Source organism: Polyodon spathula, chromosome 43 (genome assembly GCF_017654505.1).
Source record: "Polyodon spathula isolate WHYD16114869_AA chromosome 43, ASM1765450v1, whole genome shotgun sequence".
In the NCBI taxonomy this organism is placed as follows: Eukaryota; Metazoa; Chordata; class Actinopteri; order Acipenseriformes; family Polyodontidae; genus Polyodon; species Polyodon spathula.
In genome coordinates, this window is record NC_054576.1 from 2,595,583 (window position 1) to 2,622,194 (window position 26,612).

The 26,612-nt window shown below is 43.4% G+C and overlaps 2 protein-coding genes across 3 annotated transcripts; one reads left to right on the forward strand and one right to left on the reverse strand.

Moving 5' to 3' along the window:
• The first annotated feature begins 431 nt into the window (after positions 1 to 431).
• LOC121305532 (synapsin-1-like) lies at positions 432 to 26,365 on the forward strand. 2 transcript variants are annotated; one of them, XM_041237183.1, is made up of 13 exons: positions 432 to 1,151; positions 10,645 to 10,702; positions 11,216 to 11,307; positions 11,934 to 12,090; positions 12,459 to 12,548; positions 20,259 to 20,321; positions 20,757 to 20,899; positions 23,079 to 23,153; positions 23,265 to 23,367; positions 23,495 to 23,644; positions 24,474 to 24,585; positions 25,005 to 25,602; positions 25,823 to 26,365. In XM_041237183.1, exons 1-13 carry the CDS (start codon positions 850 to 852, stop codon positions 25,962 to 25,964), a joined length of 2,085 nt encoding a protein of 694 aa, XP_041093117.1. In that variant the 5' UTR covers positions 432 to 849; the 3' UTR covers positions 25,965 to 26,365. The 2 variants fall into 2 exon arrangements, with proteins under 2 accessions (XP_041093117.1, XP_041093118.1); XM_041237184.1 differs by having other exon boundaries at positions 25,861 to 26,365.
• On the reverse strand, positions 14,241 to 18,379 carry LOC121305533 (metalloproteinase inhibitor 1-like). Its single transcript, XM_041237185.1, has 5 exons — positions 18,279 to 18,379; positions 16,723 to 16,880; positions 15,925 to 16,022; positions 14,907 to 15,149; positions 14,241 to 14,786 (listed from the first exon to the last, which is right to left on the reverse strand). Exons 2-5 carry the CDS (start codon positions 16,844 to 16,846, stop codon positions 14,586 to 14,588), a joined length of 666 nt encoding a protein of 221 aa, XP_041093119.1. The 5' UTR covers positions 16,847 to 16,880; positions 18,279 to 18,379; the 3' UTR covers positions 14,241 to 14,585.
• Positions 26,366 to 26,612: the final 247 nt, after the last annotated feature.

Sequence of the window (26,612 nt, forward strand, 5' to 3'; positions counted from 1 at the left end):
CACACAACAGCACATCTTCTGCACGCCTAACCTCCGCACGCCTCCGTGTCTGTTTCTGCAGGTTGAAAAGGAGACGGGGAAGATCAATATTTCAGGGTTACAGCCACTGCATTGTTTGTGTTTGTGTGTCTGTATAGACAGAGAAACTCCCCAGCCGAACCCCCTCGGACTGCTTGAATTGGACCCGCCCGCACCGTCTAGCCCTTGCGCTATGGGTCGATCCATTATAGAGATAGCGGAGAAAATGGGGGGAGGGGGAGGGTGTGTTATGACTGAGGTTGTGTGTTGAATTTTACTTAGGGATGCTGGGGGGGAATAAAATGCATTCATTCTCTCTCTCTCTCTCTCTCTCTCTCTCTCTCTCTCTCTCTCTCCCTCTCTCTCTCTCTCTCTCTCTCTCTCTCTCTCTCTCTCTCTCTCTCTCTCTCTCCCTCCCTCTCTCTCTCTCTCTCCCCTGCAGTACCACGAAGCTGTAGACAGCGAGGTATAAGGCAGATAGCGAGATTAGTTAAATGTATGCTCCGTTGCCTTTTTTTTAAAACAAACAAAAAAAAAAAAATTCTAATCCCCCCTAAATATTTTAGCTAAAGAAGAAATATACGCGTGCACTTGGCTGCAGATTGAAAAAAATATATTTATTAAAAAACGAAAATGCATGGATAGAGGCACCTGACAAGCTAGTAAAAAATAAATAAATAAATCAAATTGCATCTTGCATTCTTCCTTTTCAGTCTGGGGGACAGCAAGTTCTACTCTGCGTGACTGACAGTGCTTGCAAAGCCACCTGCCTCCTGCTCTCTTCTTCTTCTTCTTATTCGCTATAACTTCCTCCCTCCGACCTCAAAGATAATGAATTACCTCCGTCGACGGCTCTCGGACAGCAGTTTCATGTCCAACCTGCCCAACGGTTACCTGAGTGACTTGCAGCGGCCGGACCCCCCGCAGCCCAGCCCGGCTGTGTCGCCGGGACCCCCGGAGCGCCGCCAGTCTGTAACTCAGCCCGCTGGAACCGGATTCTTCTCTTCTATCTCCAACGCTGTGAAGCAAACCACCGCGGCGGCAGCAGCGACCCTGAGCGAAGCTGCTGTCGGTGGTACCGGTCCGGCCCGCTGTAAGATACTGCTCGCCATCGATGACCAACAGACGGACTGGTAAGACTTTGTTATTATTATTATTATTATTACAAATACATATAACTAACGTTACAATCTTGAAACGCTTTATGCGTTTTTGTTTTGTTTTTTTGTACTACTATTATAGCATTTGAAAACAATAATAATAATAATAATAATAATAATAATAATAATAATAATAATAATATATATATATTATTATTATAATTATTAATATATAATCCAGACATATGTGGACATGCACACCTTTCAAAAAATATACATTGTATGCATCCCAGTTGTCCAGAACGTTTGTGCACATCGCTGGGGAACCCCTGTGTCGATTGTCCTGAAACTATTAACATTGACTTATTAAGAGTATCAGATTCTGGGGACATGAGGGGGGCAGGGGGGTGGGGGTTTGTCCCTACTCCCATCCCTCTATATATGTGTGTGTGTGTGTGTGTGTGTGTGTGTGTGTGTGTGTGTGTGTGTGTGTGTGTGTGTATCTCCGTGGCTGTCAATTCAAAATCAGAGCTCTCAGTGTGGGAAAAAGATACTGACCTTGACAGATCTCCGAGATTGGTAGAATCTCCAATTCGTGACAATTTTATAAGGGATTGTATTTGCAAAACTGCGTGACATACAGATGGGTGAACGTATGTACAGACAGACAGACAGACAGACAGACAGACAGACCCCCCCTCCCTAAATCCTCCCAATGTGATCATCTCAAAAACCCAGCCAGTGGCACAAGCGATTCCCTAGATCGACGGAGAAATGTTTTCTAGAAACAGTCTTGCGAGGCATTATACAACACAACACAACACAATGCAGTTTGCTTTAATACCACACTCTTTGTGCATGGCATCCCACGACGCTCTACAGTAAACTCTCAAAAGCCACTGGCCAATCAAATACACAGACCCAAAACCTTGAAGGGTTTTGTAAGCAGTAAGCTGAGTTATAAAACCAGTCCAGCATTTCTGAACCAACAAGCAAAGCATTACTGTAACGAAGAAATAACAAAAGGGTGAACCAGCATCTCATCACCTGTCCAAAATTCCCTTAGGAAATGGCGTGCTGATTGGATCGTTGCCTTGCTTACAGACCCTTTGCACTGCCATTTTCCAAGTGACCGGAAGCCGTGTAAAAGACTACAGGGTTGCAGCAGTGAATCAGTGAGTCAGGCGATGCTGGTAAAGAGCGTGATCAAGCCACCCTGTCACTGCTCTCTCGCTTCATCTCCCTGCTCTGTCACGATGCTGATGCTGAATCACTGGGATCCTTTCAGACCCGACTTGACAAAGTTCTGAGATCAATCAGCTGCTCGGAACCGGGCGAGCTCTGAGGGGCTGAACGGATTCCTCTCGTTCGGAAAGGTTATGTTCTTTAATGATGTTTGATGCACTTTTTTGCACAGAGTTATAAATGCATGGAACAGCCTATCAGGTGAAGCAGTAGGATCTAAAACACAGGGAGCATTTAGACTAGATGCTGTGCTTTTAAGATTAACCCCTCTCCAGTAGGGGAGAATGGTGTGCCGATAAGGCACAAGGCTTGATGGGCTGAATGCCCTTTTCTCGTTCCCAAACTTTTCCTAAGATACAGATATAAGATATATCGCTACAAAGATTCCTGCACACAGACAGCCTCCTTATAGCCTACACAAATATCAGTAGCTTCCATTCTGCACAGCTAACACAATACACAGACCAAGCATAGCATCACCATGCGAAATGGGAAAATATGTCTGCCTGATGATAAAGGGTTAATTCAGATCTTTCAGCTGATGGTATTTATGGCTTTATTTTGCAGAGATGAGAGATGGACTGTCAGCAACAGAAATGTGGTGTTCTGGGTTGGAATTATACGCGTAATGCCATCAGTTTGATTTTTGTCAGCCTGCTGGGAACTCTCACAGACTCGCCACTTTGCCAGACTGAAAAACACGTTTGTGTATTGTCCTGAGTGGCGTTCCGAATAATAGTTGCTACACTGACTGATGCCCCAAATAAAATGCACAGCTGACTTTTTATTGCCTTATAAAATATTATTATTCTGGAAAATGATATTGCAGTTCAGGATAGAACTAGGAGTGCATCGGACTTCGAATGCTTGAATACGTCAGGGAGAGGAATAAGACTCCTGTTGCATAGCAGTCTCGCCCGCTCCAGGTTTTACTTCAAGCTTGATGAGCCCCAGTGTGTGTAGGTAACAAGCTGAGGTGTGTCTGATTAAACTCGTAGTGTAACCAGGACCGGATCACACTGCACTGCCATATACAGTGGGTTCAAATACCTGGCTACAGATTTAGTTTTAATCCCATCAGAGCTTTATATAATTGCATATCACTACATGGTCTATCAGTCTTTTTGATTTCCCTTAGAAAGATTGCAGACTAGCGTTGTGGCTTTCACCAAAAGACAATGGCCCATAACGAAGCTCTTAATTATCTTAATTATCGTTCACTTTTAATGAAGTGGTTTCGGTGTTAGCTACCACCCCTATAACCAAACACTGCAAACTGAGCTACCTCCTCGATTGCATAAGGCAATTAAAAAAAAAAATCTTTAGAACCCACTGCCTTCCACACAGAAGCTCAGCCCTCTAACCACTGAGCTCCTCAAACCCACTGCCTTCCACACTGCAGCCCGGCGCTTTCTTTATCTAACCACTGAGCTCCTCAAACCCACTGCCTTCCACACTGCAACCACTGAGCTCCTCAAACCCACTGCCTTCCACACTGCAGCCCAGCGCTTTCTTTATCTAACCACTGAGCTCCTCAAACCCACTGCTGCAGCCCAGCGCTCAAACCTGAGCTCCTCAAACTGCCTTCCACACTGCAGCCCAGCGCTTTCTTTATCTAACCACTGAGCTCCTCAAACCCACTGCCTTCCACACTGCAGCCCAGCGCTTTCTCTATCTAACCACTGAGCTCCTCAAACCCACTGCCTTCCACACTGCAGCCCAGCGCTTTCTTTATCTAACCACTGAGCTCCTCAAACCCACTGCCTTCCACACTGCAGCCCAGCGCTTTCTTTATCTAACCACTGAGCTCCTCAAACCCACTGCCTTCCACACTGCAGCCCAGCGCTTTCTTTATCTAACCACTGAGCTCCTCAAACCCACTGCCTTCCACACTGCAGCCCGGCGCTTTCTTTATCTAACCACTGAGCTCCTCAAACCCACTGCCTTCCACACTGCAGCCCAGCGCTTTCTTTATCTAACCACTGAGCTCCTCAAACCCACTGCCTTCCACACTGCAGCCCAGCGCTTTCTTTATCTAACCACTGAGCTCCTCAAACCCACTGCCTTCCACACTGCAGCCCAGCGCTTTCTTTATCTAACCACTGAGCTCCTCAAACCCACTGCCTTCCACACTGCAGCCCAGCGCTTTCTTTATCTAACCACTGAGCTCCTCAAACCCACTGCCTTCCACACTGCAGCCCAGCGCTTTCTTTATCTAACCACTGAGCTCCTCAAACCCACTGCCTTCCACACTGCAGCCCAGCGCTTTCTTTATCAAACCACTGAGCTCCTCAAACCCACTGCCTTCCACACTGCAGCCCAGCGCTTTCTTTATCAAACCACTGAGCTCCTCAAACCCACTGCCTTCCACACTGCAGCCCAGCACTTTCTTTCTTTCTTTCTTTCTTTCTTTCGTGGCATTCATCGCCACCTCTGAACATTTTACAAATGGATCTCTCTCCTGCAGCTTAGCCATTCCCCTCCATCCATCGCCACGTTGCCGTGGTTACGGTTGCCGAGCCGTGAGCCTCTTTCTGGCTCCCGTGGGGTGGAATTAAAGCAGTTCGCAGTCCAGCCCGACTCTTTAAGGTGGAAATTTAGAATTAACTGTGCAGAGGCACATTTTTTTTTTTTTTTTGAAGTAGCATTTTGATTTTGTCAGGTTTTTCATCTTGACTTCTTTTTATAGTCAGGTTTTTATGTAAAACTTTGTATGCACTGTCTTCATACTCCCATTGACTCCTAATAAAAGATTGCATAGCAGTTGGATCCACTGCTCCAACTATGCACAGTATTAATCTGCCCTCAGCACTACATCACTGGATCCTCAGCTGGTGCGCTATCCTTGTATTGCACTGCTAACAGTGTAGATATAACTCTCTGTGATCCTAACTTGTTGCCTCCTAGTTCATATTGGATTCTAGCAGTGTTATTATTATACACGGCATCCTAGTTCATATTGGATTCTAGCAGCGTTATTATTATACACGGCATCCTAGTTCATATTGTATTCTAGCAGTGTTATTATTATACACGGCATCCTAGTTCATATTGGATTCTAGCAGTGTTATTATTATACACGGCATCCTAGTTCATATTGTATTCTAGCAGTGTTATTATTATACACGGCATCCTAGTTCATATTGGATTCTAGCAGTGTTATTATTATACACGGCATCCTAGTTCATATTGGATTCTAGCAGTGTTATTATTATACACGGCATCCTAGTTCATATTGGATTCTAGCAGTGTTATTATTATACACGGCATCCTAGTTCATATTGTATTCTAGCAGTGTTATTATTATACACAGCATCCTAGTTCATATTGGATTCTAGCAGTGTTATTATTATACACGGCATCCTAGTTCATATTGTATTCTAGCAGTGTTATTATTATACACGGCATCCTAGTTCATATTGTATTCTAGCAGTGTTATTATTATACACGGCATCCTAGTTCATATTGGATTCTAGCAGTGTTATTATTATACACGGCATCCTAGTTCATATTGTATTCTAGCAGTGTTATTATTATACACGGCATCCTAGTTCATATTGTATTCTAGCAGTGTTATTATTATACACGGCATCCTAGTTCATATTGTATTCTAGCAGTGTTATTATTATACACGGCATCCTAGTTCATATTGTATTCTAGCAGTGTTATTATTATACACGGCATCCTAGTTCATATTGGATTCTAGCAGTGTTATTATTATACACGGCATCCTAGTTCATATTGGATTCTAGCAGTGTTATTATTATACACGGCATCCTAGTTCATATTGTATTCTAGCAGTGTTATTATTATACACGCATCCTAGTTCATATTGGATTCTAGCAGTGTTATTATTATACACGGCATCCTAGTTCATATTGTATTCTAGCAGTGTTATTATTATACACGGCATCCTAGTTCATATTGGATTCTAGCAGTGTTATTATTATACACGGCATCCTAGTTCATATTGGATTCTAGCAGTGTTATTATTATACACGGCATCCTAGTTCATATTGTATTCTAGTAGAATCACTGGCAGTTACTGTAAACTGCACTGTATTAAATATGAATCTTGTATTGTAAACTCTGTACTGTCATGTTACACCCTGTAAGGCATCTGCCAAATATAATATATGACTTGAACTTCCCCAGAAACGTTAATTTCGACAATGCACAGTTAATCAAATTCATTAAACATAATTTTGAGCTGTCTGCAAAAAAAAACAAACATCCTTCCATTGATGGAATTGCATGGCGCGTCATTGTTGATGGCCGATAACGTGATTTGTTTTTGGTTTTCTTGCAACATGTAGCGATTGATTTTCAAGTAATCTAATCTGTCAGTACAAATCCATATGCAGATCGACACAGATGCATTCTACCAGTGCTAGAAACGAAACAGGCTTTAATTCTGTTCTGTTTGCATCTCCTCTGTGACAGGGCTTGCATGCAAAAGATCACTGTATATAGGCTTCATTCATCTTTGTCATTATCTACTCCCTATGGTCAAAGCAATCTCACCCACTCCTTATTCAAGGTTTACCCTGAGAATGAATCAATCAGCCCACAATCAAAAGCAATTTATCCTTTAATTTATTAATTGCTGAAGCCAAAACAAAAGACAATGATCTATAAGATAGGAATCTCACCTCTTACTAGCTTTATTAACAGGATCACTGGCCCCTCCCTTTAAAGGAGTGCTGACCATCTTTAAAATCCATTCTCTCACCTCTTATTAGCTTTATTAACAGGATCACCGGCCCCTCCCTTTAAAGGAGCCCCTCCCTTTAAAGGAGCGCTGACCATCTTTAAAATCCATTCTCTCACCTCTTATTAGCTTTATTAACAGGATCACTGGCCCCTCCCTTTAAAGGAGCGCTGACCATCTTTAAAATCCATTCTCTCACCTCTTATTAGCTTTATTAACAGGATCACTGGCCCCTCCCTTTAAAGGAGCGCTGACCATCTTTAAAATCCATTCTCTCACCTCTTATTAGCTTTATTAACAGGATCACTGACCCCTCCCTTTAAAGGAGCGCTGACCATCTTTAAAATCCATTCTCTCACCTCTTATTAGCTTTATTAACAGGATCACTGACCCCTCCCTTTAAAGGAGCGCTGACCATCTTTAAAATCCATTCTCTCACCTCTTATTAGCTTTATTAACAGGATCACTGGCCCCTCCCTTTAAAGGAGCGCTGCCCATCTTTAAAATCCATTCTCTCACCTCTTATTAGCTTTATTAACAGGATCACTGGCCCCTCCCTTTAAAGGAGCGCTGCCCATCTTTAAAATCCATTCTCTCACCTCTTATTAGCTTTATTAACAGGATCACTGGCCCCTCCCTTTAAAGGAGCGCTGACCATCTTTAAAATCCATTCTCTCACCTCTTATTAGCTTTATTAACAGGATCACTGGCCCCTCCCTTTAAAGGAGCGCTGACCATCTTTAAAATCCATTCTCTCACCTCTTATTAGCTTTATTAACAGGATCACTGACCCCTCCCTTTAAAGGAGCGCTGACCATCTTTAAAATCCATTCTCTCACCTCTTATTAGCTTTATTAACAGGATCACTGGCCCCTCCCTTTAAAGGAGCGCTGACCATCTTTAAAATCCATTCTCTCACCTCTTATTAGCTTTATTAACAGGATCACTGGCCCCTCCCTTTAAAGGAGCGCTGACCATCTTTAAAATCCATTCTCTCACCTCTTATTAGCTTTATTAACAGGATCACTGGCCCCTCCCTTTAAAGGAGCGCTGACCATCTTTAAAATCCATTCTCTCACCTCTTATTAGCTTTATTAACAGGATCACTGGCCCCTCCCTTTAAAGGAGCGCTGACCATCTTTAAAATCCATTCTCTCACCTCTTATTAGCTTTATTAACAGGATCACTGGCCCCTCCCTTTAAAGGAGCGCTGACCATCTTTAAAATCCATTCTCTCACCTCTTATTAGCTTTATTAACATGATCACTGGCCCCTCCCTTTAAAGGAGCGCTGACCATCTTTAAAATCTATTCTCTCACCTCTTATTAGCTTTATTAACAGGATCACTGGCCCCTCCCTTTAAAGGAGCGCTGCCCATCTTTAAAATCCATTCTCTCACCTCTTATTAGCTTTATTAACATGATCACTGGTCCCCTTTTCCAAACGATCTTCAACAGAAAAAAAAAAAACAATCGCTAGAAACGCGGTTACTATTTTACAAGATTTTTAAAAAAAAATAACGTTTTATAAAAACAGACAAGGTCTTTAATGAGCTGTTGAAAGCTCTAATTAATTTCAATTCTGTCTTTCAGGGTTTATAAGGGGTTATAAGTTAAATATTTGAAGTCATATTTAATATGGGGATGCCTGTACAATATGGAACCACCATATTGGGTGGTTCAATATTGTTAGAAAGGCTCATGTAAATAGGGCTGAATTGAAAATGCACGACTTTACAACTCCGAGGAAACGCAGAAGGTGTTCAGCTGGAATTGAGCTAGGAATTAGCGGCCAGTGTTTTATTTCTGCAGGAACCGCTCTGCAAGTTGCTGGCCAACTCGGGAGATTAATACCAAAGGCCAGGAGAGTTCAACAGGCCCCTTGTGACGCAGAGGTAAAATGAACGTCCGTGAGTCATCGAGATTAGGAGGATAACAGCCTGCCCTTTGGCTCAAGAGCATAAAGCATGCTGCTCTGCAACATGTTTTGCAAAAGGGCTCCAACCTGAGAGAAATGGTGACGCGGAAACAGCCGGTGTGCGATATTAGCGGCACGATTCAGACTTTACCCTGGCTGCAAATTAAACATCAGAGCGGCATGACAAAACCGATGCCCGTGACACAAGCTGCATATCGCGATATTGGACCGTGCGCTTAGCATTTCATTGCAGCCTTAGTAATAAAACCTGTTGAAAGTATTGCATAAGCATTGAGAAGCCTGGATAAGCTTAATGCATAAAGTATACAACTATGAGAAAAAAGTGTTATATCGTGCACAATAAACCGTGTAACTGTGCAAAATAACATCGTAACTGTTAAAAAAAATGATGCAGCGAGGCGGTAACATGGCAACCTTGTTTTCTCCCATCAGGAAACAGTCCAAATAGCTCTGTCGCAGGGCGATGTCATTACAGCAGGGGGTGGTTATTAGATCTTGAGAATATGTGTCACCTTTGCAGGACCTTTTTTTTTCCAGGTCTATTTGTCACTTTCAAGTCCCCGACTCGAATCAGACATTTTCCTCTGAAGGGAACAGGACCCGGCAGTCCTGGGAGCTGCTGGGCTCCGGTTGCTACGGAAACCACAGTTGACATCTTGCATTGCAAATAAGGCAAAGCAAACCACCTACATTACACTTTTGTGACTTTAAAAGGTTTCTGAAATAAATGTCTTCTTGTTTTACGTCAGCACTTTCGAGTGATGCAGCGTCTGAGTTTTTTTTTTGTTTTTTTTTAAAGATAACATAGCAAACAATATCATTTCAGTCGTTCTGGCAGTAAAGTCAAAATCAAGTCTGCCCGTTTAATTGCTGTTGTACAGTTTGGTGAAATTAACGAAACATCCAAACCACTCTACACGTCTAATCTCAAGTTTCTTTCAAGGATCTCACATTTTTGTCAGTGTCAAGCCTTCCGTGGGTAAAGCATAGGTAAGCATTGTAAAGCACAGAGAGGTCTGGTAAAGCATAGGGAAGCATTGTAAAGCACAGAGAGGTCTGGTAAAGCATAGGGAAGCATTGTAAAGCCCAGAGAGGTCTGGTAAAGCATAGGGAAGCATTGTAAAGCACAGAGAGGTCCGGTAAAGCATGTAAAGCACAGAGAGGTCTGGTAAAGCATAGGGAAGCATTGTAAAGCACAGAGAGGTCTGGTAAAGCATAGGGAAGCATTGTAAAGCACAGAGAGGTGCATAGGGAAGCATTGTAAAGCACAGAGAGGTCTGGTAAAGCATAGGGAAGCATTGTAAAGCACAGAGAGGTCTGGTAAAGCATAGGGAAGCATTGTAAAGCCCAGAGAGGTCTGGTAAAGCATAGGGAAGCATTGTAAAGCCCAGAGAGGTCTGGTAATGCATATTTAAACAAACATGGCAAACCATAGTAAACTGTGGTAAATATAACAGTATAACAACAGGAAAAATCATAGGAAAACTGCAAAATTACCACACATACATATAAGGGCCACCCCTTCGGTAGTCTGAGACCGTTCAGCTTTGCCATGATTGTTGCTGAATAGTTGCACACAACTCTCACACAGGTCTAGGAGACGATTTCTGATTCGTCTGTGATTTCTTCCAGGGCCAAATTCTTCAAAGGAAAGAAAGTCCACGGGGAATTCGATATCAAAGTGGAGCAGGTGAGAAGATTTGAAGACAAAATAAAATGCTAGGAACGGACAAATTAACAGAGGCTCCTGCCGTGGCACAGGGTGAATGGGGTGCCACCATAGGATAGCTTGCTTCCAACCAAGATCAGACGCCTAGCCAAGAGACTTGCAAACCCTGGTTATATCTTAGACAGGGGTACACTGTCATCTGTCACCCCAAAACATCTCACTAAGTGCGGTGGGAGAGATGGGCAGATTGCACCCCTGGGAGAAGGTCTCAAGTGTAGAACAAGGATCCAAAGTGGGATAGAACCAGTACGTGCTTTTTGAACGAGAGAACCTGAAGCTTATTTGAGCGTTTTATCCAACCCCAGGCGAATTCTGTTCAACGCAGCCTTAGATAAGTGAAGTCGGAAGATGATTTTTAGTTGTATTAATTGGGAGCCAATTAGTGAGAGAATAGCTCGCCAAAGATCACGTGATCATGCCTCAGTGTAATCAGTTTGTTTCTAATCTCTGACACCGAACTTTCTCTCCCCACAGGCTGAGTTCTCTGAAATTAACGTCGTGGCCCATGCTACTGGAAGCTATAGCGTGCACATTGAAGCCATACGAAATGGGACCAAAATTACCAAGTGAGTGCTTTGTACGTTATCCATCTGTACGGGACTAGGGTTAGGGGTTAGTGATGATCGCTGCTTGTCTTACTCTGCGGAGAACAGCGATCCACGCGAACCCAAGCAGCTGTTTCTTTGCGTTTCCCGAACAAAAGCAAATCGCCTGCGGAGATTTCAAATAATGGAGCGATCAGCATTTTTTTTTTCTTTCTGACTGAACATCAGTTCAATTAAAAAGTCTGTAAATATATTCCCCCGTGAAGAATTCAGGTCGACTTTTTATTATTATTTTTTTTAAAAAGACAGTCAGTTTCTGTTTGAAACAGAATACCAGCAAATTCAATCTTGACGTTTATTGTTTATTGTATGACATGAGCTTGTGTGAGAACAACACAAAGCCCTCAGCTTGCTCTGGGCCTCCTCTAGCACAAGTTATACAGTACAACGCTGTCTAACTGTAATCATAATCCTTTTGCCTATATCTAGAGATATAGTTAGTGATGAAGCTTGTTTCTGATCACCCTTAGCACAGATTATATATTGCATCACAATCTCAAAGGTATATGGAGCTGTTGTCTTTGTATTTGTGGATGTTTCTGTTATGTCATTATCATATGGTCGGTGTTTGTATTTCCTGTCTGTAGGTCATTCCGGCCGGACTTTGTGCTCGTCAGGCAGCATGCTTTCAGCATGGCAAAGAACGGAGACTTCCGGAACATCGTCATAGGGCTTCAGTACGCAGGGCTGCCTAGTGTCAACTCGCTTCACTCTGTCTACAACTTCTGTGACAAGCCTTGGGTGGTGAGACAGTTTACCTTCTATTACAAACTTCTTAACTAACGAACAGCTCGACTCCACTTCTCCCAGTCTAGCCGAGCTGGGCGAGGTGATGAGACTGCTGACTGACGGCTGTCTAAAGAAACGGCCACAAACGTTCAGCTTCGCTCGTTTGCGTATAAATCAATCCCACGATCTGACGCGACCTTTTACTATTACTTCCTGGGGGTCAATATCCCACTGCAACAGCCATCCTTGCCCACGCTTCACCCAGCTCGGCTTTACCCAGGGGTAAAACGGCAGGCAATAGATGTAAACTGGAGAAGGCCAGGCAAACTGAGAGCTTTCTTTTGCACGGTCACACCTAACAGCAGCCTGCATCTGTTTTGCAGTTTGCTCAGATGACAAGACTGTACAAGAAGTTTGGTCCAGAGGAATTCCCTTTGATTGAACAAATCTACTACCCTAACCACAAAGAGATGGTGAGTGGACCGAGTCACAAGATACCGTGCTGTTGTTTGAGACAGCCAGGTAAGACGGCGACCGTGTATTTAGGGTCCCTTTAAAAAAACAGTTCTGCACATCACACAGTATTAATAAGACAAACAAAGACTAATGTGTTCTCCGTGGGCAGAGTCTTGCCTGCTTCGGCTTTTCAAATCAAATTAAAGCTGTGCTTGTGTGGAATTAGTTTTGCTCAAATCAGGCCACGTCTTCCCTGCGTTTTCGGTCTGTCCAACTCTGTCAAGGGAATGTGTGTTTTGAAAACAAACAGCCGGGGGGGATTTCTAGGCTGTTGGTGCCATGGTAACCACACTCGCTGATTTCTATTTAAATCTATTAATGTGCTTGTTGTGAGGTTTTTTGCCACCTTGCTAATGATGTAACGATGTGCTATTCTTGTGTAATCCTCTAGGCATTTATCCATGTCTTTTCTTGTGAATTTTCTTAAGCCATTTTCACGGGATGTAAAAACATTACTTCATTCTGCTTGACTGTTACCATTCTTGTCAAGCTTTACATTGATAACGTGAATGATTAAATATCAGATATTTAAAAGTATATAAAATAAAAAAAAATAAAAAAAGTACCCTTGGCGAGAAATCATTAAAAAGTAATACTAATTGATATAATTAAGACCAAGTTCTCCCCATGCATTTTCAAACTGTGTTGCACTGAAGAGATTGGATTCTGGAGGTCAAGTACGAAAACATGCTTTCATTTTGCTCCAAATACCAGTAAACCGATCAAGAGGCGTTCGAGACAGTGTGTTACATTGCATTGCAGCAGCAGCAGCAGCCAGAAGGTTGGAAAATTAGAGTTCATTTGAATGGTTCAAGCACAGGTGGGAAGGTAGAGAATCAGCCACCGGCAAGGTCACACAGCAGACTCCAAAGCCAAAAAAATTGGCCGATACTTAGGTTCATTTTAAGCAAAATTAAGTCTTCCAAAACACACAATTATAGTTGCATCAAACATTATAGAGACGTTAACTAATATTTGTGTCTGTGTGGAGTCTGCGTGTTCTCCCCGTGTCTGCGTGGCTTTCCTCCCACAGTCCAGAGCCATGCTGTTCAGGTTGTCTGGTCAGTCTAAATTGCCCTGTGTGCGAGTGTGGTGCCCTGCGATGGACTGGCGCCCCGTGTCTGCGGGGTTAGGGTCCAGCTCACCGCGACCCTGTAAATCAGGGAATGATGGATGTTTTAGAAGCACATCTCATTTATAATACCCAAAGTTCACATTTTAAAAATACCTGCCTCCACTACAGAACTAACTGTGCAGCTGCAACACTAGGTAAATGGGTACAACAACCTCAAACTGCAAAAACGTTTTGTGCAACCAGATCTGCTGGCAAGCATTGTTTCCATAATTTGTGTCGGTACTTTATTTCTGAGGATGTGTTGCTGGGGGGGGGGGGGGGGGTGGTTACTGGTTACATCTGTTAGAGCAGGTGAGTGTTATTGACCAAGCTTGAAATTTTAAAAAAAACAAAAAAAAACACACAAATTGTGTTTTTATTGTAAACAAATAAAAACAGTTTATGAAGCAAATACAAAACCTCTAAAAAATTATAGAAAAATATAAAAACCATTTAATGGTTTTAAAAACTCTACCTGTGAAAATGCATTATTTTATTTTTTTTATTATTTATATTTTTTTTTTTAAAAAAACTGCCCTGGGAATGAAAAAAAAAAAAAAAAAAAAAAAAAAAAAAGTGAAGTAAGGTTTCAGTTTTAATTACTAAGCCACCAGCAAAAGTTACCAATAAATAAAAAGGTTGAAGCTGAATTAGATTGAAGGCTAATTTAGACACCCAGAACCACAAACAATTCACACATTGTCCATTTATCATTTGGAGCCACTGAATTGTTAGTTAAATGCCTTATTGTTTCCATATTTAGGTTATAAATATAAAACTAAAACATTTCTCAAATCCCAGGACAGTTTTCTTAAAAGGGAAGGCAGTATAAAAAGGTTCTGCCCTCCCCAAGCAGTTCTTCCGTACTGCAGGTCGCCGTTTATTGATTGGAAGCCCCGTGCAGGCCCGAGGCCTGCTGTGCGGGTTTCTGCGCTGCCCAGGTGCAGGAGCCGTCTCCCTGGTGAACGCAGGCATACTGCCGGGCCTGCAAGTGGTCCCAGCCATGAGAGAACAGGCTGTCGGTCCACAGGCACTCCGCTTCAGTGGACAGCTGACAGGGGATGGAGTTACAGGGAGTGATCTGGGGGGGGGGGGGGGGTGGGGGGAGAAAAGGGAACAGCCGTTAGAGCCAGACAAACAGGAAAACCCCCACCCCAGCCCCACACCCCAACAGAGCCTGGGAGTAGAGTTTCACACTGACCCTGCAGTCGCAGTTGCGTTTGTAGGTGTGCATTAGCCCTTTCCTCTGGGCAGGGCTCAGATTGTTCCAGGGCTGAATGAAGCTGCACAGAGTCACGGTCAGCCTGTCCCCCACGGTCAGCATGCCAGAGAACAGAAACTCCGTCTCCTTGGCGGCGGCACGGGGCTCGAACCCGCACAGGCCTTCGTCGCGAGGGGTGTAGACGTACTGCACTTCAGACAATCTCTCAAAGCCTTTGAACATCTGCCAAAACAAGACAAAGACAGAAAAAAAATAAAAGGGATTTTAAAACCTGGGATCAATTCCAATTCAAAATCAATTTCCCCTCATTCCAGTCAGCATTCTATTAGTCAATTGATCTCCACGGACCAAAACAAATTCACAAACAGGAGTTTCTCACAGTGGCAACACATTCTTGACACTGAAATCAAGGTTTCTTAGCCAGTTAAACTGCCTTTGAATAAAAAAGCATTTGATTATCGACAATTACTGTCTCCAAAATATCAGTTCCTTCTAAAAAAAGAACTATAAATCGGGCAAGGATTTTAAAAAGGAATTGATTTTTCTGTTTGAGCCAGTAAAACTACAACTTCAAAACAAGCGGATAATTTAGGTACTGTTGTGCGCCAGCAAGGGCACTGCAATACCAACGTTAAGTAGAAGAGGGGCGTCTTTTAAAAAAAAAAAAAAAAAGTTTGTAATTTTACAAGGCTTACAGGATCACAAACACTTGAAACAAAAACACCACAAAATCACAGGGTTTCAACGTCGCAGAGATGGTCTTTAAAAATGACACACAGGCAAGGCTGCAAGTCATGCTGACAAATCCTCTGGTGTATGTGTGGGAATGGGGGGGGGGGGGGGGGGGGTTAAAAGAAATAAAAACAACTATTTTTAGAACGAAAGCTACCAGCACAAGAACCGCACTTTAGAAACGTGCCTTGAATGAAGCAGCTGCTTTGACCTCATGTTTTGTGGATTTAAAAGTATTTATACCCCCCCCCCCATGGGAGAGTACCTTGGTTTGTTTAATCTCATAGCGCATCCACATTCCGGTCCCATCTGTACGGTTCTCCAAGTCCACCTCCTCAGAACTGACGATTTTTCCTCGGATCACTGTCAAGGGAAAACGATTAGCAGGGAACAGAATCCTCCCAGTGAATATATTGCAATATTATGCAACAGGTTTTGTGTGAATGGATCTTGTTGTAGAATCTGGCAATCACGTTCAACAGCTGGGAGGTCAAAAATACTAATAGAGACTGAATACATTTGAACGTCCTCTAGTCTAAACGTTTGTCATTGAATTTTCCCAAACACATGCAGATTCAGAAAAGGCTGAGAGAATCACGCTGCACCAGAATGACATTGCTAAGGTTGTTCCAGGGAATTCTGAAAGAAAATCATCATGCAATCAAAGCAGCTACTAAATGATATTGCACAAGTCTACCGCTAGTCCCATAAAAGCTACAAAGCGCCGGTGTGCAATTCCTTATGTTAACGTCACATTATTCACTATTCGACCTTATGAAGCAGAATTAGTTCTACAGGGTGATGATGCAAAACGTTTGGCCAGAGCTGTGTTAACTACTGCAAGAAAGTCTACCTACTTTGCATCGTGTTTAGGGTTGCGCAAGAAAGGATTCAGGTAGCTTACCTCTCTCACATATCCAAACGCTCTCAAATTCTTGGCGAGAGTTACAACGTTGACCCAGACACAGAAAACACAAAAAAAAGTAACTGCAGAAAAACTACTCAGATCGGCTCAAACGATCCGGAGCGTTAAAAAACCACGACGATGGTGCCCGGTACTCACCCACATCCGAGTTGCAGAAAGCAGTCTGGGGGTGTTGCGGTCCACAGGTGCAGGCGTTGGTCAACTCCCCAAACCACAGGGCTACAAGCAGACTGGAGAAAAGCGCACACGCCTGGGAACTCATTCTGTCTGTCTGTCTGTCTGTCACGGGCGTCAACCTGCACCGGGGGTCGGAGAAAGAGAAAACGTGATTAAAATGATATTCGACTTTATAGAGGTTTGCAAGCGCACTACAGCCAAAAAACAACCTGGTATGCCAAGAACTGTTTGAACAGACAAGAACCCAGAGAGCTACCTGGGCTGGTTCTTGTTACACCTCCTAAAATAATGGTACTTTTCTTTTTGATAGGTTTGTGTTGCTTTCACCAAGAGCTCGCTACTTGTTGCTTGCAGTTTGAGTGTTTCTGTTGAAGACGCCGAGGCAGATTTCTAGTGGAAACGTTTGTTAGACACCACACAAAAAAATAGACGCTCAGACGCATTTTCGAGAGAGAGAGAGATTCAATCTTGCCCCTATAAAAAGATTCCTTCTCTAACATTTCCAAACCAAGCAGCGATTACGAAATGCAAGGTTCGTTTGAAAACTCATCCGCCTACGGGCATTGCGACGTATAGAAAAGCAGTCTAGCCAGTATTGCTTGGGATCGGGAAAAGAAAACAAGCCATACTGTAACAATTAAAAATAATAATAATAATAAAACCGCAGCGTGCAAAATGTATGCGAACACCCCGCTGATTCAGTAAGATCTGTTCTTGCATGTGAAACCAAAACACGGGAACCGAATCTTGGAAAATTATCTTTTTTTTTTTTAAACAGATAAACAGAGTCACAACACAGGAGTCTTTTGAGAAGTTGTTGAAGACGCACGATTAAAAAGCGCAAAGGGGTCTGGCATTTTCACACACCAGTGCGTTTCTATAGCTCCGTATTTATAACTTACCTACAGGGTTCCTTGCAGGCAGGTATGCAAAAAGGAGATAAAAGGAGGTGCTGTGTTATACAGTGTTGTAATTACCAGTTTATTGTTTTCGTAAAAAACAACCTGAAAACGTTTATCTCCAATTCTAAAACCGACACAATGCCATCACGCTTTGACTCGGGTTTTTATTGCAAAGCTTTTAGCCAAAGTCCGGTCATCTGGTCTGTGCCTGTCACAGACTGAAAAAAAAAAAAAAAACATGCTTTTTCATTCAGTCTAACGGCTTGGTGTTGTCTTTAGGGTTTTTTGTTAGAGTCTGAATCTTGTGGCACTTCCTACAAACTAAAACAGCAACTCAAGAGTTGAGAGATTACAGTCAAACACACTGGTGCAAGAACTCCGTTATAGACAGGAGGCAAGCGCCCAACTAAAAACACAGTATCGACGCATCTCGATCACTTATTTACAAGATACATACTACCGACTTAAAAAAAACTACCACATTTCAGTATTTTGGAGAAATGCTAGCAAGTGTTAAACTTGCACATCAATATAAGCTACAGGAGAAGTTTATTTCAGTTGTAAGGAGAGCTGGTAAAATAAACCAGCAGTTACGCACTGGAGAACTCCGCTTACCTCGTCTTTGAAGTCAGTCCTGCTTAGACTCGGCACAGTTTCTTGGTTGAGAGTCTAAGCCAGTATTTACTTTTAAAGTCACGCCCCCTTTCAAAACAGCCATTGGCCAAAAAAAAAGAAAAAAGTGCTACCAATCAACTTTCGTTCCAGGCTTCCAACCGGAATGACCTTTCCAGTGAAGATTCCTGGAATTCCATATTTGTATAATCATGCTATAACAAACTTCCTTCAGAAAAAATCTTCAGCAATAGTTGTCTGCGAAAACAAAAACAAGACAGGGGGAAAGTCTTGGAAATCAGGAATGGTACAGTACTGTTTTGAGTAACTTCAAATTTAATTTTCACTTGATTTACACCAGCTTCAAGTCCTCCTCTGCGTGTGGATCAGGAGGGTGTGGAGTCCAATCCCCACCTTTGCTTCGTGTTTTAAGTTATAGGTTTGAACGATACCAGCGGTCAGTCAGTGGTACAGGTGGGATTTGTACTGGTGACCAGTCCTGGACTTTAACCACTGCACTACACAGCCTTCACACACAGATGGTCACATCCAAAAATGTGATCTGGCAGAAATTGACCTCACACACTTACCATAACTGGTTTGCCATGTTTAATATGCTTTATGATGCTTACATAATTGTATTACACTTTGCCAAGCTTTTGCTATAGGACACTTTTATAAGAACTATAATACTAGTAAGCGCCAGCGCCATCTAGTTATTGCCACTTCTGTTTTGCTGGCAATACACTAGCTGTGCACTAGATGGCGCTAGCTAAAATACAGACACTTTGGTTGACCTAGCCAACTTTACATATAACTATGGCGGGCAAACAGAACTGGAGAACAGCTCCAGTCAAAGCACCTTGGGACAGACAAAACATTCTGAATCGTTTGTATGGATTCCAGGATGTTGCCTCAAAGGAAGAAAGAAAGGAAGTGGGTTTGAGGAGCTCTGTGGTTAGAGAAAGCAAGCGCCGGGCTGCAGTGTGGAAGGCAGTGGGTTTGAGGAGCTCAGTGGTTAGATAGAAGAAAGCTCAGTGGTTAGAGAAAGCAAGCGCCGGGCTGCAGTGTGGAAGGCAGTGGGTTTGAGGAGCTCAGTGGTTAGATAAAGAAAGCGCTGGGCTGCAGTGTGGAAGGCAGTGGGTTTGAGGTGGGGTTTGAGGAGCTCAGCTCAGTGGTTAGATAAAGAAAGCGCTGGGCTGCAGTGTGGAAGGCAGTGGGTTTGAGGAGCTCAGTGGTTAGATAAAGAAAGCGCTGGGCTGCAGTGTGGAAGGCAGTGGGTTTGAGGAGCTCAGTGGTTAGATAAAGAAAGCGCTGGGCTGCAGTGTGGAAGGCAGTGGGTTTGAGGAGCTCAGTGGTTAGATAAAGAAAGCGCCGGGCTGCAGTGTGGAAGGCAGTGGGTTTGAGGAGCTCAGTGGTTAGATAAAGAAAGCGCTGGGCTGCAGTGTGGAAGGAAATGGGTTCACTAGCAGTTTTAAAAAAAAAATACCTTAGCAAACAAGCAAGAAGGAAGCAGAGTGAACTGAATCTCTCTTTCCCCACCTCTGTTATCTCTAATTGGTTAAGACAAGGAAAGCTGGGCTCTCATTGGCTCATTTATTGTCTATTATTTCCTCAAAGTATCACAGAACATGGAAAATCTACTTTTAAACAAAACATTCCAAGTTAAACTGGCAACCGCATTTTCAATGGAAAAGTAGACTTACAAAGATGGCTATTTCTTGATAAATGTACTTTTTATATTGCTTTCAAATTGTATTCATGCTGAATGTTTTGCAAATCATGAGATGTGACCTAATAGCTACTCTGAAGTCATGAGACTTTTTTTTTTTTTTTTTTTTTTTAAGTTAAGTTCCATTAAAATATGTGTTGCATTCTAATTCCCTTATAAAAGTTTGCCACTGTAAATGTGCATTATGTGCATCGGTTACATCAAATGTTTCACAGCTACTTTGCAACTGACCATTGTTGCTTCTTCGGCAGATCACTACTCCTAGGTTTCCAGTAGTGGTAAAGATGGGTCACGCGCATTCTGGAATGGGAAAGGTAAGAGACCGAAGAGACACACCGTTGAGAGATCTTAAACAGCAGCGCCATGAGCAGGAATTGAAATCAGACTCCAGGTGCACAGCAGCGTGATCCAGTCCAGGTTTCACTGCCAGCTCGAACAGCCCCCAGTGTGTCTAGCTAACAAGCTCAGGTGTGTCCTATTATTAAACTCACAGCGAAAGCAGGACTGGATCAAACTGCTGTGCAGCGGGAGTCTTATTCCCATCCTTGCAACAGCTACAGAAACTTAAAAAATGAAGCAGCTACTTTCTTTCATTCATATTCTTACAACAACACATAGAAATAATGCATATACATATATGTTTACACATACAGATACATATACACGTACGTTTGCTTTATTGCTTTGCCTTTATTAAGATAAGTGCTTTGATTTTTATTGGTTGTGCTCTCTCCTCTCTCCTCTCCCAGGTGAAGGTGAATAATCAGTATGATTTTCAGGACATTGCCAGCGTGGTCGCCCTCGCAAAGACCTATGCCACTTCGGAACCCTTCATTGACGCCAATTACGACGTTCGCATCCAGAAGATCGGCAACAACTACAAGGCGTACATGTGAGTCCTCCTTGACTGTGGTCAGTTCATCTCTCAGAGGGAAGTAGTTCTGCTGGGTTGGTTTTTCATCTTATCGCACCATGATCTCCTCAAGGTGCCTGGAAGATAAATAATTCTTCTGCTTCCTGCTTCTGCTGCTTCTTCCTCTTTCTGCTTTTTCTGCTGCTTCTTCTTCTTCTTCTTCTGCTTCTTCCTCTTTCTGCTTCTGCTTTTTCTGCTGCTTCTTCCTCTTTCTGCTTCAGCTTTTTCTGCTGCTTCTTCCTTTCTGCTTCTGCTTCTTCTTCTTCTTCTTCTGCTTCTTCCTCTTTCTGCTTCTGCTTCTTCTTCTGCTTCTTCCTCTTTCTGCTTCTGCTTTTTCTGCTGCTTCTGCTGCTTCTTCCTTTCTGCCTGCTTCGCTGCTTCTTTCTTTCTGCTGCTTACTGATGCTTCTTCTTCTTCTTCTTCCTCTTTCTTCTTCTGCTTCTTCTGCTTCTTCTGCTGCTTCTTCTTCTTCTTCTTCTGCTTCTTCTTCTGCTTCTTCCTCTTCTTCTTCTGCTTCTTCTGCTTCTTCCTCTTTCTGCTTCTGCTTCTTCTGCTTCTTCCTCTTTCTGCTTCTGCTTTTTCTGCTGCTTCTGCTGCTTCTTTCTTTCTGCTTCTTCTGCTTCTTCTGCTTCTTCTTCTGCTTCTGCTTTTTCTGCTGCTTCTGCTGCTTCTTTCTTTCTGCTTCTTCTGCTTCTTCTGCTTCTTCCTGCTTCTGCTTTTTCTGCTGCTGCTTCTTCCTCTTTCTCTTTCTTCTTCTTCTTCTTCTTCTTCTTCTTCTTCTTCTTCTTCTTCTTCTTCTTCTTCTTCTTCTTCGTCCTCCTCCAAAAGTAGTTCAGTGATTGCCCAGACAGTTTAATTTTGGTGAATGACGTTGAATTGAGAAACATCAACAACAACTCAATCAAAGAGCAGGTACAAATCTAGAATGCTTTACTGGAAAGAATGACTCCTGCATTACACACCATTTGTACTAATTTTCGTGACTGATAAACCACAACAGATTTTGTATTTCATTGAAATATCAACACACTAAAACAGAGAGTTACACAATACAGTAGCACCAGCCCTTCAATTGTTATATGTAATGCTTTTACTTAAAAATGGCCAGAAACAGATTTTGAACGGCTGGGAGTTGGGTTTGAAAAGATAGAGAATAATCCAGTCCAGTTTGGCAAAGCCTTATCCGGGAAAGATCCCAGGATAAAATAACTTGGGTCTCTGGTAGACCCGTGGAGACCAAGTTAAAAGAGTTATTTGATAGCTTTCAACTCAGCGATGCCAGCAAGTGTAGAAAGAGAGAGTGAGTGGGGAGAGGAGGGTAAGTCTTGAGTCACAGCTCACAGATGAAAGGGAGAGTGGAAACAGTCTGTGAGGCATCTTCCCAGCACAGGATTACTGACACTAACTGGGAAGTTCCACCCACAGCGAACCAGCTTGGAAAAATCTCTGCCAAACTGGAAGAGACACAAGACAGCAGTGAACACTTAAGAGCTGGAATGACAATATCAGGGTGAAACACAAACAGCTCATAGTTTAAAGATGACAACCCATCTGGTTTTCGTATTGTCCAGCTCTTCTATAATTAAACATTACTAAAAGGGGTTGCAAGGACTTTCGCAACTTTGTGCAATAGTTTTCCATGTGTAGTCTACAACCCCTTGTACTTTCACATTTTGTTGTGTCAGTGCCTCAGAGTTTCATGTGTTTTAATGAGGATTTCTTTTTTTCTGTTAAGGGGAAAAAAAGGTTTTATTGAGAAAAAAATTATGTATTAAAAATACAAAACTGAAAGATAATTGGATAAGTCTCTTCCACCCTGAGTTAATACTTGGTAGAAGCACCTTTGGCAGTAATTACAGCTGTGAGTCTGTTGGGATAGGTCTCTACCAACTTTGCACACCTAGATTTGGTCAATATTTGACCGTTCTTCTTCACAAAACTGTTCAAGCTCTGTCAAGTCCCTTGGGGAGCGCTGACTGACAGCAATCTTCAAGTCATGCCACAAATTTTCGATTGGATTTAGGTCAGAGCTCTGACTGGGCCACTCCAGGAACTTTGTTTTTCGTTGTCATGCTGAAAGGTGAACTTGACCCACGAGAATTAAATAAAACACACCTGGGTTTTTTTTTTGTTTGTTTTTTTTTTAATCTTTCGACAGGAGAACTTCAATTTCTGGTAACTGGAAAACAAATACGGGATCAGCAATGCTGGAGCAAGTCGCCATGTCAGAAAAGTAAGAATAACTGTTTCTTTTTTTAAATTGAGAAATTGTGTCAATCTGCAGTGTAGGGATGTCGGTATGTGGGGTCCTAATACCTGCCTCTCCCCCTTTTTCTCTCATTAGATACAGGCAGTGGGTAGACGCCTGCGCAGACTTCTTTGGGGGCCTTGATATGTGTGCAGTGGAGGCCTTGCATGGCAAGGACGGCAAAGATTACATCATCGAGGTGAGAGGTCGTGACTATAGAAAAGGTTATCAACTGAATTTTTCCATTGTGTTAAAGAAAATACATAAATAAATCACCTTCGAATCCCGGTTTAATCTCTTAGACGATTAACTCTGGTCTTCTGCAGATTGCCGGCTGCTCCATGCCTCTCATCGGAGACCACCAAGATGAAGATCGGACCCTCATCACAGAGCTGGTGCTCAGCAAGATGAACCAGACGCTGCCCAAAACTCCCCTCCCCTCTCCAGTGAGACTCACTGCAGCCCAGCAAGCTCAGGTACTGACCTCCCTCCCTCCCACTGAGGCCCCCTTTGCACACACCTTCACCTAGCATGGGATTGATCAAACAAGATATGCTCTTAATAATTCCACTCATTTCTTCCCTACACTAGCCCAGTGGCGATTTTATTAGTCTTAATGACTTCATTCTTAAAAGGAGGAAAGATTAACAATAAAACCGGTCCACACAGCAATTCTTTCCAATAGCTCTTGCCACAAACTCTTTTGCAGCAATGCACTTAGAGAACCTCTTTTTTCTAATCTCCTGGAGATTCGGTTTGAAGCCCCAGTGGTCCATTTCGATTTTTTTTTTTGTAACAGTATTAATTATCATGATCACCTGAAATTCTGAATGAAGGTTTGAACGATAACCTGCTAGTGATTTTTTAACCCTACCGGTTGCAGTTACAAGCAGCGCTGGGGTGTTTTTCACTAGTTTACAACCGAGATGTTTCATTTTCCAAACAGTGTGTATATATATATTCGAGCCAAAAAAGCCTGGCCAAGCTGAAAACAGAAATACATTCTCTCTGTAAAATGCAACACCGTGTCTGAGAAGAAAACTATTTCTCCCAAACTGTAACAAATTACTTTTTTTAAAACTTCCCAGACACTGGCAGGGGGTTCGGATAAAGGACAGACGTTGCCCCATTCTGGGGAAAGTAGGCGGTTTTAAAAACCAGCAGGGTTTTATTTCCACAGCACTATACTGATCCACTTACCTTTTTCCTGGTGTCTTTATCTCAGTTGTTTTCGCTGTAGCGAGGAAGTTACTACAGAAATGCAATCCTGTTTCTCTAGCAGTCTTTGTGTCTTCTTTATTTCAGCCCCAGCACCAAGGACAGCAGGCAGTCTCCCCTCAGCCCTCTCAGGCACAGACTCGGCCAGTCCCGGGGCCTCAGCAAGGACCCCCAGCTCAACAGCGCCCCCTTCCACAAGGTGAGTCACTACAGCCGGGGAAACGAAGTGTTTTGGTTTCATATACAATATAAACCCAAGGTTTCTACTATGAGAAACTTTTGTAAGGGATAGTTTTACCATGGTTTGTTTTTCAATATGCTTTACCAGACCTCTCTGTGCTTTACAATGCTTCCCTATGCTTTACCAGACCTCTCTGTGCTTTACAATGCTTCCCTATGCTTTACCACTGTGCTATATTACATCTATGCTTTCACTGTGCTATATTAACCAGACCTCTCTGTGCTTTACAATGCTTCCTTATGCTTTACCATACCTCTCTGTGCTTTACATGCTTCCCTATGCTTTACATACCTCTCTGTGCTTTACAATGCTTGCCCTTGGAATGTGCATTGCTTTTACTATGGGCAACTTTTAGAAGAGAGATTTGTTTTCCATAGGTGGCCCCCAACAGCCTCCCTCTGGCCTTCAGGGAGTCCGCCAGGGACCCCCCTCCCAACAAAGACCCCCTCCTCAAGGTCAACCAATCCAGGGTCAAAACCCAGCAGCTTTGAACCAGCCCCCTTCCCAACAGCAGCACCGAGCCCCCAGCCCCAGCTCGCAGCACCCCCCCCAGCAACAGAGGCAGCCCAGCCCTGGGGGGCCGGCAGGGGGACCCCCGACAGCAACCCAGCAGAGGCCCCCGTCGGTTCAGGGCTCCCCCCAGCGAAGTCTCAGCGGCTCCCCTCAGATGCAGAGACAACCTCAGCAGCAGCCACAGCCCCAGCAAAGACCCGGTCCCGTGCCCAGACCAGCAGGCTCCCAGCACCAGAGACCTCCGCAGCAGAGGCTGCCTGGCCAGGGAGGCCCCCAGCAGCAACGGCCGGCCTCCCAGGGCCCTCCTCCACAAGGCAGGCCCCTGCCTCCCACCACCCAGCAGCCCAGGCCCTCCGCACAGGGGGGTCCGCAGGGGGTAGCTGGGGCCCGCCCGCCCGTGCAGCAGAAGCCTCAGCCTCCTCTGAAACCCAGCCAGGATCAGCAGCAACACCCCCAGCTCAAGTAAGGTTTTTTTTTATTTTGCAGTGGTGAATCCAGGGGCCAGCCTTCAGCCAAAATGTAAATAAATAAATAAAATTAACACACAAGCTGGCATGTTTCATTTTCTTTGTTTTTTTTGACAGGTGCATGGACCGTCTCTCCACTTTTCCTCCCCAGGGAGAGTGTGCATGACTTTAATAGTTCTTATTTCTCCTATCACTGCTCTCCCTTCTTCTTGTAGCAAATCACAGTCTCTTACCAATGCCTTCAACATTCCAGAACCTTCGACGGCTCTCCGTTCAACCCTTAGCCAGGACGAGGAGAAGGCAGAGACCATCCGAAACCTGCGCATGTCCTTCGTCAGCCTCTTCTCAACAGAGTGACCCCCACCCCCCTCAAAAAAACCAACACCTTCTCCGACCGAGAGAACCGGCCAGCTCCTCACCAACTCCACACAGGTTAGGGCTGGGGTGTCAAACTACCGTCTCCTGGCTTTCGTTCCAGTCCCTTCATTTTGAATTGGTCCAATGCAACGCTTCTGTCCGGTCCTCCGAACGTTTCCAAGGTCGTGCTCCTTGAATTAAGTGTTTTGTTGTTTTTTTTTGTTTTTTTTGTTTTTTTTAATTATCAAATGCAAAAGACCTTGGGAAAAAGATGACGTCAGCCCAACTGCACAAATAAAGAGACCAGTGAAGTGAATGGAGAGCTTAAGTTAGGGTTAGGGTTAGGGCTAGCCAGGGTTAAGGGTTAGGGGTTAGGAGTTAGGGTTAGGGTTAGCATTAGGAATGGGGATAGGGTTAGGGTTAGGGTTAGCATTAGGAATGGGGTTAGGGTTAGCATTAGGAATGGGGTTAGGGTTATGGTTAGCATTAGGAGTGGGGTTAGGGTTAGAGCTAGGCAGGGTTAAGAGTTAGGAGTTAGGGTGTACTTAATTAAATAACTCTCTCTCTCCCTCCTGTTTTGTTTCCAATTCTTGACATCCTTAAACTGTTACAGAAACCCCTACTGTGTTAACAAAACAGTACAATACA

Bases quoted from the DNA above. Each gene is read 5' to 3' on its own strand.
- LOC121305532 (XM_041237183.1), top strand. From the start codon at position 850: ATGAATTACCTCCGTCGACGGCTCTCGGACAGCAGTTTCATGTCCAAC. The intron at 12,549-20,258 runs GTGAGTGGACCG...CTTCTTCGGCAG, and splicing joins ACCCTAACCACAAAGAGATG to ATCACTACTCCTAGGTTTCC. The intron at 23,154-23,264 runs GTAAGAATAACT...TTCTCTCATTAG, and splicing joins CAAGTCGCCATGTCAGAAAA to ATACAGGCAGTGGGTAGACG.
- LOC121305533 (XM_041237185.1), bottom strand. From the start codon at position 16,846: ATGAGTTCCCAGGCGTGTGCGCTTTTCTCCAGTCTGCTTGTAGCCCTG. The intron at 15,150-15,924 runs GTACTCTCCCAT...TTGTTTTGGCAG, and splicing joins ATGAGATTAAACAAACCAAG to ATGTTCAAAGGCTTTGAGAG. The intron at 14,787-14,906 runs GTCAGTGTGAAA...CCCCCCCCCCAG, and splicing joins AACGCAACTGCGACTGCAGG to ATCACTCCCTGTAACTCCAT.